Source organism: Podarcis tiliguerta (genome assembly GCF_965153285.1).
Source record: "Podarcis tiliguerta genome assembly, chromosome: 1".
NCBI lineage: Eukaryota > Metazoa > Chordata > Lepidosauria > Squamata > Lacertidae > Podarcis > Podarcis tiliguerta.
This window is the reverse complement of record NC_139534.1, coordinates 52,074,312-52,086,516: the sequence shown is the minus strand read 5'-3', so window position 1 is coordinate 52,086,516 and position 12,205 is coordinate 52,074,312. Positions and strand designations below refer to the sequence as shown.

At 48.2% G+C, this 12,205-nt stretch overlaps 2 protein-coding genes across 11 annotated transcripts in view; one reads left to right on the top strand and one right to left on the bottom strand.

The window, feature by feature from the left end:
- Nucleotides 1-121: 121 nt before the first annotated feature.
- Nucleotides 122-11,807, bottom strand: ZFAND2B (zinc finger AN1-type containing 2B). Of its 6 annotated transcripts, none has more exons than XM_083455045.1 (10): nt 11,650-11,807; nt 10,965-11,070; nt 7,043-7,137; nt 5,577-5,708; nt 4,434-4,585; nt 4,025-4,129; nt 3,735-3,810; nt 2,976-3,052; nt 2,311-2,398; nt 122-1,482 (listed from the first exon to the last, which is right to left on the bottom strand). In XM_083455045.1, exons 2-10 carry the CDS (start codon nt 11,017-11,019, stop codon nt 1,444-1,446), a joined length of 819 nt encoding a protein of 272 aa, XP_083311171.1. In that variant the 5' UTR covers nt 11,020-11,070; nt 11,650-11,807; the 3' UTR covers nt 122-1,443. The 6 variants fall into 6 exon arrangements, with proteins under 6 accessions (XP_083311171.1, XP_083311170.1, XP_083311169.1 ...); XM_083455044.1 differs by having other exon boundaries at nt 10,965-11,066; nt 11,646-11,783; XM_083455043.1 differs by having other exon boundaries at nt 11,581-11,698.
- Nucleotides 11,759-12,205, top strand: part of TTLL4 (tubulin tyrosine ligase like 4) — a 29,811-nt gene continuing 29,364 nt past the window's right edge. For 4 of the 5 annotated variants that reach the window (XR_014514713.1, XM_083454777.1, XM_083454776.1 and 1 more), the window contains exon 1: nt 11,759-11,898. The gene's annotated coding sequence lies outside the window, so the exon portion shown is untranslated. The remainder of the gene's footprint in view (nt 11,899-12,205) is intronic. The other variant, XM_083454773.1, reaches the window with a different exon arrangement.

The following is a 12,205-nucleotide window of genomic DNA, read 5'->3' as shown; positions in this document are numbered from 1 at the left end:
TGAGCATTTTCTTAAGAGAAATCCAAACTCCTTCCCACCCACCCACCCACAACCATCTGGAAAGGATGAACGTATTGTGTACTCTCCAGAAAAACAAAGAACATGAAAGCAAAGGACAAACTGGTTCTATCTGTGACTTTATTGGCTCCCACCAGCTTTCCCACAATGCCCTGCCTTCACATCTTTCCTCCCACAACACTGGAGGTGATAATAGCAAAGGCACAGACTGCTGGATGATGCAGTGGCCCCTGCAGAGGGAGGGACTTTAATAATTGCTGCACAGCATACAGCTGAAGCCCAAGGCTGTAAAAAACAAACATTTTCTTTTATACATCTGGTAGAAGACAGTGCCTGATCAAAGCATGCATCAGACAGAAGAAAGACATCCATGTGGTCACTGAGGTATGGGTGCAGCTTGGGGCCAGCCAGCTTTGCCAACATGCAGTCTAAGAGAAGCTGGCCGTCTACTGGAAGCAGAGATCTCCCTTCCCTAGCATTACAGGGCAGCCGGTGGACGATCGGTCGGTCAAGGCTGATCTTTGGCAGACATTCGGAGAAGTCAGGGTCCCTTCCAACTCTACAGTTCTATGAAGGGTGCTGGCAAAAACAGCCTTAGTCAGGAAACACAGAGAAGGGGAGAATCCTGACACGTCTTCTCAGCAGGGAAAGGGATTACATGGAACAGGCCCCAGAGATCTCGTCCTTTGCTCGCTGTGACTATCACGAATCCCGCCTCTTCCTGGAGGACCTGGGCGTTGCATTGTGCTTCCCATGATTTGAATGTCCCTGCTGTTGCTTCTGATGCAGCAGCAGCACCAGTATTTGACAGATAAACTTTAGAAAGACATCTCCCCACCCACAGCTTCCCCTAAACAGATAGGTAGCAAGAGGAAGCCCAGCAGCACCAAGAATAAGGTGGGGAGAAAGCTCTCTACAAAGCGTTTAGCACCACCTACTGTCCAGCTTTGGGACTGCCACAGGCTAAGAGAGTGGGGGCCTCTCTTTCAAACTCCCCACAGCAGTAAGACCTTCCCCTACACAGCTGACAGTTTGAGGTTTAACCCAACTGATGCCAGTGCTGCCGGCCACTCCACTCCCCCTTTCCACTGCTGTGACCTATGGCAGCCACGGCTCTGGTGGAAAGACTGGGAACCCTACCCCAGGGCTACCACTTGCTCCATCCAGGGGGAGAAATACTGCCAGCTACCCCAGAAGGTGTATGATGGTCACAGTGCAAGGTGACAGCTGTGTATCAATGAGAGAGAGAGAGAGAGAGAGAGAGAGAGAGAGAGAGAGAGAGGACTATGAGGACCAGGCAGGGAGTTCAGCCTTTGGTTCATTGTTAGTAGTCCTGAGGGAGCGGCAGAAGGAGGTAACCCAGGTGGGGACAGAAGAACCATGGTGACCAGGCACGATCCACGTGCTGATAGCGTCTCATTGTGCTCAGGACAGACAGCAGTTGGAGGGCTTTGTGCTTCGAGCCTAGGAGGACACAAATATGCTGAGGGTAAGAACAGCCAGAGAGGGCAGCACATCCTTCCCTCCCTGCCCAACAAGAAAGTAGTGGCCATTTTCTACCAGAAGAACCTTACACCACCCCACATGCACAAAGCACACTGCTTTACATTCTATGATTATATATAAAATATATAAAATGATGGGGGAGGGCATTACTCTCTCACCTGTTTTGTTTTAAGCTGTGAAATCACGTTGTCTAAAACAACCAAACTTGAATGGCTATACTTATTGATGATATTATTTCTAATATAGATATTAAATGGTTATACTTAATTGTTCACTTGATATTTTGTGAACTGCTTTGGGCACCGTTTTGAGGGCAAGTGGCATAAAAGCAAGTGGATGACGACAATATATTGCAAGGAGAGAGGGAAAGGGCCATCTTTCTGTAATCCCAACTTGCAAACAGGACTGGTGGCCAAGGGTTAGATTTAAATCTATGTGAAAAAATCTGCAGTGCACAAGTCTGTCTAACCTTTTGGGATACCTGCTTCTCCCCAAGCTGACAGGATGATTCAGTGTAGTTAGTTAACCTACTCCTCCCTGCATCTAAAAGCATTTACCAAACCTAGGAGCATCTGGCCTCCAGAGTTCTATATACAGTAAAAGCTGATAGGAAAAGACCCTAAAGGCAGCTGATCTGATTTGGGCTCTAGTTGGCTGGTTTGGCTTTGGACTTCCTTGATGAGCTTGTCCTCTTTTACTCACAAGGAAGCCTTGGTACATTGGCAGAGTCTATGTGCAGGAGGAGGATCAGAAGCGACTTTGTGGGAATCGCCTCATCTTGCTCACCTGTTGCTGCTGCTGCTGCTGCCGCCGGTATTCCTCCTCGCTGGCCGCCAGGGCCCGAGCCAGTGCAAGGTCTTCCTCTTCCTGGGCGCTGTTTGAGACACAGGACTGGATGAGTCAGGCATGCTGCACAATTAAGAATCTGTACCCCCAGCAACTTCCTGGCACATTCCTCCGGAGATAGGGAAGTGATTTATTTTAACAAGAACTTGCATTCCATTTAAATAATAAAAACCTCCAAGCAGAGGTCAGTATGTTGGTGTGCACACGGTGATCTCACCACATTTAGATCTGTATTTAATGCTTTGAGGGCCTAAGCAGCACAGACGTCTATGCTCTGCCTCCACAGCTGCAGGCAGTAATGCTACTCAATACCACTTACTGGAAACCACAGGAGGAGAGTGGGGTCCAGCTCGGGTCCTGCTTGCCGGTTTCCCACAGGCATCTGCTGGACTAGATGGGCCAGTGGCCTGATCCAGCAGGCTCTCCTTACACTCAGAGGACTGGAATTGATGTCAAAAGTCCTCTGGGCACATGAATGTTAACACAGCCTCCCCCCCTCCATTCTCTGCCAGAGTCTCCCATATATGCAGATTCCAAGCAGGCAGCCTGGCACAGTGGTGCCGAAGCCAGCTGATCTCTGCAGGGCTGGCGCAACCGTGCTGTACCTGCGGGGTTGTGGTTGGGTGGGCACTGCCTCTGCTAGGGACATCTCCAAGGCTCGCTGCAGCGCTTCCTCCTCACTCTGAAACACAAAAGCAGATTCAGCCTGCCGTGGAGGAGGCTAACAGCCTCAGCAACTTGCAGCTTATAGGTACAGGGCAAAGCATATGCCAAGACCAAACTAAGCCTCCAGATGTATATTGTACCCTACGAGGCATAGTTTGGTCAGAATCGACTATACACTTCCAGAGTGAACACTAAAAATATTACTTCTGGTAAATGAGCCACCACAGCCCCTAGAGGGCCAGACTTTTTAGACTCATCTACCCATGTACTATCAAACCAAAGGGATGCATTGGTTGCAAGGTGTGAATTTTCTTTCAGCTCTTCTACCCCACTGTGGAGGTTTTCACTAGAGGGAGTTTATATATCTCAGAAGCAAGCACCATCAATTTTAATGAGGATTATTCTCAGTGGGTCTAGGATTGCAGTCTTAAAACTGTTTTCAGATTACTGTCTTAAACCAGGAAACACACAGCTTTGTATTTCTGTCTTATTCCCATTTTTTCCTGCTTAAGACTGCAAGCAGTTTTGCAAGCCATTTGTTTTCTCTTATGTAAATCACCCAGGATACTCTGGAATGTGATCCCACCAACATATATCAGCTTTGCAGCCATTTACCTGGAGAGTGGCATATGTGCAATGGAAAAGGCAACAGACTGTGTTTAATGGTGTAAATACCCAGTTTGCTGGCCAGGACTTACCAATCCATTCTGCAGGGCAACCACCGGAGGAGATATGCTTTGTGGCGGAGGAGGTGCTCTTGCCATCTCACTGGCTCTGTGTGCAAAAAAAGATGTCAACTGTCACTACTTGTGAGGCGTGTAAGATGGAGAGGGAAAATCCCCAGGGATAATCCATCAGGGTGCCTTGGAACGTAACCCCTGCGTCCATTGGGAGTTGCTTGTGCAGTGCTTCCTGAAGCTGTACAGTAGGCTTAGCTGCTATAAGAAGAAAGGGTAGGGGACAACGCAGACTCGGGCAATTATTGTACCTGCTGGAGGTTGGCAGAGCTGCAGCAGCTCTCGTGGCTCCATTGCTGGGTGTAGTGCTTGTAGGTGCTTTGGCAGGTTTTTGAGCTCTGGCAATCGCGGCACTCCTGAAATGGGAAACGTAACTCTTGGTAACAGGAGACCTCTCTCGCTATTGCAGCAAGCCCTTCCCCCTTCCCCTGAGACTAGCAAGAATCCACTCCAGCACTATCCTTTCAGGGACAATGTGAACTGTTGCCCATCAACATCTGGAGGGCCACAGGTCCCCAAATCGTGTGCTGGAACAACCAAGGATGGGGAGGAAACCAATGTCTCTTGAAGAATGCACACCAGCATTACTGCATGGCTGCAGGCATGTGTCTGGCACATGCCAAGTGTTTTGCCCAGCCCTGCCCTCTGTCCCGCCTTTACCCTGCCTTGGAGAGGGAATGCCCAGGGCCAGCGCAATCATGATCCAGTGGGTGTCGGTGCTTGAGGCAGAAGTTGCCGTGACACTGGTCACACAAAACCTTCATCATCTCTCGTTGCTTGCAGCCAGGCCTCTGACACTTGTTGGTAAAGATCTAGGCAGATGGACACAGTTGTGATTCAAGACAGTTGGGGGGGGGAGGGCACCCAGGACACAGCTGCTTTGTAAATGCATACAAGAGACCTTTGCTCATTGCGAAGTGACCTCTCTGGGGCGCAAGCCTGGGCAGTGTGCATGGAGGTCCTGGACTGCCCAAATGACAATGAAATGCCGAACTGCAAGCCTCTAACCAATGAGAAATTACATCCAAATTACAGTAATCCCCAAGAACAGGCCTCCAGATGCTGCTGGACTACAACTCCCATCATTTCTAACCATGGGCCATGTTGGCTGGGGTTAATGGGAGTTGCAGTCCAACAATATCTGGAGGGCCACACATTTCCCCCATCCCTGTTTTGAAGCTTGTTCTTCTAACTTGGCTGGCCCCAATTTGGCTCATAGCCAGTCTGAACTCTGCAGCCAGTCTAAACTCACTTGTGCTACTCAGTTTGGATGCACAGCTCATCCGTTATCCCAGCCCTTCAGATACCCTCCAGAGAAAGACCCACAGAAATCCCTAGCTGTGGGTTGCTCACAGTTCTGCCATTGAAAGGACCCCTAACCATCTGGACCACACTGCATAGGAACATAGCAAGCTGTGTTATATCAAGATGATTGGTCCATCTAGCTGATTGACTGGCAAAGACTCTGCAGCGTTTGGGACAGGGGTCTCTCCCAGCCTGACCTGGAAATTACAGGTACTTTTTTGTAAGAAAACACACACTCTATCACTGAATAATGGCCCCAAACCTGCTTGTGGAACCCAGAGTCTGCTGAGACACACAATCCAGAGTACAGGGCATATCAGATTTTGTGTGTGTATATGTTTAAATATTAATTTATAAGGAAATTATATTTCTATATGCATAGAAAAACACAAAATTAAGGTTGTATCCAACTGTTGTATGTCTATCTATCTGATTCTGTTGGACTTAAAGCAACGTGTCCCACAAGAGGCAGCAGAGAGGACGGATGAAGCCTCTTACCTTGCGCTTGCGCTGAGCTGGGTCCGATTTGCAGTCCTGGTCAATGTGTGCTCCCACCACAATGTCAGGCATCTCTCCCCGCTTGACAGGGATCGGGATGCTGCAGAGTGGGCACACGGGGACCTGCACATCCTGGGGACAGAACAGACAGAGAGCAGGTTACACAATGGCCCCTGGCCCACTCAGTATGAGAGCATACTAGATGCTGCAGGGTCTCCTCATCTCCTAAGGTGTGCTCCTGTTCATGGTTCCAGAGGGCCATGCCTTCCAAGGAGAGTATTCTGTTCTCCATCCGCACCCGCCCGCCAACCTCCATGTTTATTTTCTAACTGACATTCAGAATTCTGTATCTCCTGAGTAGGTGCAGTTTTCACTGGCTGTTTGGGGAGATTCTTTTGCTCACTGGGAGATAGACAGATAGATAAAGGTAAAAGTAAAGGATCCATTGATGGTTAAGTTCCATCAAGGTGACTATGGGGTGCAGCACTCATCTTGCTTCAGGCTGAGGGAGCCAGCGTTTGTCCACAGACAGCTTTCCAGATCATGGGGCCAGCATGACTAAACTGCTTCTGGCACAATGGGACACCATGACAGAAGCCAGAGCACATGGAAATGCTGTTTACCTTCCTGCTGCAGCAGTACCTATTTATCTACTTGCACTGGCATGCTTTTGAACTGCTAGGTTGGGAGAGGCTGGGAAAGAGCAATGGGAGATCACCCTGTCGTGGGGATTTGAACCACCAACCTTCTGATTGGCAAGCCCAAGAGGTTCAGTGGTTTAGACTACAGCGTCACACGCATACACTCTTATGAAATCTTCCGAGTTCCCCAAATAATCTATTTTGTCCATCAGTGGTCCTGTTTTGGCTCCATTTCTGTCAGCACTCACCACCTAAGTTCACTATTAAAGAGAGTGAACATCGTCCCATTAAAGTGTAACGTCCCATTACAGCCACTAGGAACGACTTGGTTGGCATTGACCCATGACAGGGCCTGCTCAGTGGTAGGTCTCCACTTGTGGAATGCCGTCCCTGGTGAGGTGTATTTGTTTCTATCATTACTAACCTTCAGAAGGAATTTTTAAATTGTCCTGTTCACTCAGCTATCTGATCCTGGAAGCTACTATTCCTGGCAACCCTGAAATTATTGGCTGGGAGAATGTTGATGGTTTCTAAACAGCTTTCATAATGTTTCTAATTATAATCATTTAATGATGTGTTTGCTGCACAGGGAGCCTTTGAACGAATAACTGAAGTAACAACAACAAACCAACAGTCAGTCCCAATAAGAAGTACTTCCAGAAAACATTCAGCTTTTGAAAAGAAACAGCTTCCTCTGCAGCAGGACAAATTCCACCCTTTGGCGTAGACAAGGTCAGTGTGTTTCATGAACGTGGAGAGGGCATCTACACATGATGCGTCAGAGTGCCGCAGGCAATCAGACTGTCCCCTCCAAATTTCACATACCTTCTTGTAAGCCGAAGTGCAGTTGTGATGGGCGTAGGCAACGTGGTCAGTGCAAAACAGCTGTTCACAAGCATCACATTTCAGGGGGAGGAAATCTGAGGGGCAGGAAAGGACAATACAATGAAGAGTTGCAGCTGTCTTCTCTGCAGCCCTACACGGGACTTGCTAGGTATCCTTTATTTTAAGCCAAGAACACACTGGATATGCAATCTCCCCATACGGGAAAGGTAAGAAAAGATCTGAGCACAATGACGATGCCATAGTAACTGATGACTAACACAGACTCAAATAGGTATGCAACTAGGAAAATAAGATCCAGGCTGCCCCCTTCAGCAGCCCCTGACTGCTGGGCTCAAGTAACAAGCTAATATCCAATTCTCCCCAGGACTCTTCAAATAAAGAGAACTAGGAAAAAGCTTCTACAAATAGGACAGGAAGAAAGTGCATTTATTTTTGTCTTATCGAGAAACTGAGCCAAAGCCAGATTGCATGGCAGGTGGCTGAGTTGGTAGAGAAAAACCTGGTGTGCAATAAAAGATTGTGGACAACTAAGCAAAATGTTCTCAAACATTCTCTCTCTCACACACACACCAAGTTCTACACAGTAGGAGGGCTTCTACTTCAACAAACACTGGGGTGTGTGAACCCCATGTCTAATCTTATTTGGCACAAACAGTGGGACCTGTTTCAAAGCCCATCTGCATAAGAGGGCAGTTTACATTTCATCCTAGGTAGCACCCCCAGAAGGATCCCAATCCCTGACCATAGCAGTTTCTTGCATCAGCATGATGGGCTACAATCCTTTCTGTCTGAAGCATGCAAACACAACTAGTATTTTCTAGCTAAAAAGCACCAGTGTTAATGTTGTTACAGTGGGACCTCAGGTTAAGAACTTAATTTGTTCTGGAGGTCTGTTCTTAACCTGAAACTGTTCTTAACCTGAAGACCACTTTAGCTAATGGGGCCTCCTGCTGCTGCTCGCCGCCGCTGCACAATTTCTGTTCTCATCCTGAAGCAAAGTTCTTAACCCAAGGTACCACTGTATCTGGGATTCCCCGAAGCTAGACAGATTGGTCTTCTTGTATGGGAGAGCGTGGCTGGGTAAGGTAGAAGTGAGGAAACCTGAAACTCTCCAGATGTTGTTTGTCTCCAACTACCATCCCATCCCCAATCAGTGTAGCCAATGGTTAGCGGTGGTGGAAGTAGCGACATATGAAGGACCATAAATTTTCCATTCTTGGCATAAGGGATGTGTTCATATGAGACAGGTAGCAAAGGAAGCTGCCTTTATACTGAGTCAACCTAGCTCACTGAAGGGCAGCAACTCTCCCAAGAGTTCAGTTAGAAGTAATCTTTCGCAGCCATATCAGAAGACGCCAGGAATCAAACCTGGAACTTTCTGGATATTTATTTAAATAATTTATATACTGCTTAATCATTAGCATTATTAATAAACCATACAAAGAACAAAACAATAAAAATGTATAATAAAACTTAACATAAACCCAAACACTACCTTAAAGTATCTGCTGGGATGAGAAAGTTCCAAACATATGTTTGTAACAGGAGCAGGAAACCAGATATTTAAGAAATTGTATTAAAGTAATTTGGTTTGATTTGTAATAATTTGGAAAAATAATAAAAAATATTTTTTTAAAAAGCAAGTTTGTCATATGCCTGAAGTTCAGCAAGAAGAGTGTCTATCAAATCTCAGCTGGGAGGGAGTTTCATAAGCTTGGATTCACTATAAGGAATGCACAGCTTCTAGTAGTTACGAGACATGCATCTGAACCATGGAAGACAACCAACAGAGACTCCCTGAAAGATTTCAGCGATCAGACAGGGATGTAGGGGACCACCTAATCCTGAAGATATCCTAGACCCAAGTAGCTAAGGGTCTTGCAAATTAATACAAGAACTGTGCACCTGACCCAGTAACATGTAGCCAGCTACTACACATTTTTTAAGCACCAGGGTTATGTTCCTGCCTCCATCAACAGCCCACCCATAGCAGTTTGCAGCAGCTGGAGCTTCTGAACCAAGCACAAGGGTAGCCCCACAGGTAGTAATCAAGAACTGAGGTTACCAGTGCATGAATTACCACAGCCAGGTTATCCCTATCCAAGAATAGCTATTGTTGATGCACCTGCCATAGCTGGTAAAATGTACTCCTAGCCACTAAGGCAATCTGAAACTCAAGTGACAAAGATGGATCCAGGAGCACCCACAAACCTGTTGTTTCAGAGGGAAAGTAACCGGCAAATGGCTCATCTCTCAGACACAGGAACCATCTATCCACAGTACCTCCATCTTCCCAGGGTTTAAGCTCAGTTTATTTGCCTTCATCCATTCCACAACTGCATCTAGACAATGTTCCAGACCAAACACAGCCTCTTGTGACTCAGATGTTACAGAGAAACAGAACTGCTCCAAACAGCAGCAGAACCATGCCCTGTGGCACAGCATAACAAAAGGACCATGGGACAAAGATGCAATCTCTCAGTGCTATTCACTGGACATAGCCCTGTACGCAGGAATGGAGCCAATGTAAAAAGTGCCCCCAACACTCATCCCACCATGCTGTTCCAGGAGGACACTGATCAATGGCTTCAAAAGCCACAGACCGGGAGGCAGAAGCACAGGCGCATTCCACTTGTCCTGCTCTCAATACAGATCATCTATCCAAGTAACCAAGGCTTATTCAGTCCCAAAACTGTGCCTGATTCCAACCTGAGATGGATCCTGATCGTCTGCATCCTCTAGGAACTCCAGTTCTGCTCTGCCATCACTCTCTCTGCCACCTTGATCAATAATAAAGCAGTTGCTCTACCACTGAGCTATGGCCTTTCCCTTAAAGGTAGAGCTAATGAAAACAAAAACAAAGACTGTGCAGTGTGCTATGATCATTAGCACTTGCTCGATTTCTTCTGGGAATGAAATTTATGCCATTACTTTAAGCACTGAAGCAACTTGGGACACCAAGATCATTTATAATTTGGAAAATACCAAGGGTGCGTCTCCATAGAGATGCACCTACTCACCTGTTAGCTTTTTACCAACACTAACACACCACCTAAATGGAGGCAAGCCCTTTTAACATGCTGTGCTCCACATGTAAAAGAATATGCTGGAGCCATCACGACATGCTACCCAAGCTGCAACATACTACCAGCATAACTTGTGCATGATGACAGAAACTATTTCAGAAATTTTCTAGCTAGTTCCTAGAAGTCATCAGTACTTACCAAAACAAGATATGAACTGTTGAGAAAACAGAAGCCCTTGAAAAAATCAGCACAAATCTGCCTGCTAACACTTTCATGAACTACAGCTCCACAACATGCTCAAGGTTCATTTCAGTGGAAATTTTTTGCGTAGTGTGCTTAGCTTCAAAACACATCCCTTGACTGAAGGGCAAATCTGACTCAAAAACAAGAACTTTGATATTCAGCTCCAGAACACACACTCATAAGCAGACCCAGAAAATCCAGGCTCCCACACTCAGTAGTACAACCTGTTATGCAACACCACGCTGCTCTTTGTATTGGGGGGTAGAATGGAAGAATTCTGATGACTAGTCTGCATTTGTGTCACAGCTGCAAACAGAGTTTTGCTTCCCACCCTGTTTTAGTGGCTGTTGTTTACTGCCTACCTTGGTACAGTATTTCGTCCCTCCTCACCCCACCCCACCCGTTTTTACCTTTGTCCACTTAGCTCAGAACTGTTTGCACAAACTTCCAAAGACTCTCCACGATCTGACAGGAGCCTTTCCCAGCCCAGAGTCGAGGGACTGAACACGAGAACTTCTGCCAAACTATAATCCTTCCCAATCTAAGTCCCTTGACCTCAGTTTAGTTCCCCAACGAGATAGAAACCAGGAAGGGAGTCCATGTGAGGCATGCAGCTAAAGACACATTCTCACCAAGGCGCTTGCAAGACGGTTCTGAGCAGTGGGCACCTAAATCTGGAAACTCCATGGCGCTGCAACGGGGCTGGAGTCAGCGAGGGATGAGGGGCAATAATCCTACCTGCTGGGGGAAAAACAGGGTTAGAAACTGCGGGATCGGAGCACAGGAGGGAGTTTTCACCGGAGGAGGGAGGAGATGCTGCAGCACCCACGGGGGCAGAGTGAGAAGAAAGAGGAGGAGGAGCTGCAGCACCCATGGGTGCTTCAGCAGCTAACGAAGGGGCGGCGGGCATAGCACCCAAACGGTGTGGAAAGAGAAGGGAGAACAGCATTGTCGGCTAACGATAAGCCACATAGCAGGAAGGAGGAAAAATAACCCATGAAGAAAACAGGAGAAAGCAGGGAGGGGGACAGATCAGTACCAAAAACAGCAGGTAGACTCCGCCTTCTCTGCTGCAAACAAGGAAACCTTGGCTCTTCCCACCCCACCCACTTCCGCTCCTAGGCTCGGTGACGTCATTTTGCAAGGCCCATATGGCCATGCTATGGACATTCGAGAAATTCAATCAGACATTCCTTGTCACTAGCCCCGCCCCCCGCCCCGGGGAAGGAGCCCCGTTTGCCTTAGCACCGTGGAATGTTGGGAAATGTAGTAGAACGCTGGACGCGCTTCCTGGAGCCGGAGCCGCCTTCTACTCGCCTAGAAGTGGAATGGCGCGGTGTATGATGGTAGCTGAAGTCACGCGTTGCGTAGTTCCCGCTTTTTCCTTATGCCGGGCAGTTCCGTCAGCGTCCCTCATACGCTTAAGTGAGGGGCGTGGGGCGGGGTGCGCTTGAAGCCGCCGCACGCGGCATTCTGGTCCCGCCTTAGCCGGAAGTGTCTCTATGGTGACGGCGGGAGGTTCGGGTTGGGCCAGAGGGGGCCAAGCCACCGCCCGCCCCGGAGCCGGTAAGTGGGGAATGGGGCCCCGTGGCCACCAGAGCCGGTTTACCGCTCGCATGTCCCTCCCTTCCCGTCTCCCTTCACTAGGGTGTTGGACTCCGCGCCCAGGCTTCCCCATGTCCTGCCCTAGAGCGAGAGTTACGTGCCGGGCTCTTGTTCTCAGGCGCTCACACGAGGCGCGAGACGACACGCGCTCCGGCGACTGAGCTCACACGAAGGGCTCGCGCCCTCTAGCGCCTTTTCTTTTTGGCCCCAGGCAACGTCGACACGTGGGGACCGCCAGTTTTCCTCCCCACATCCCCGATGGCGGGTT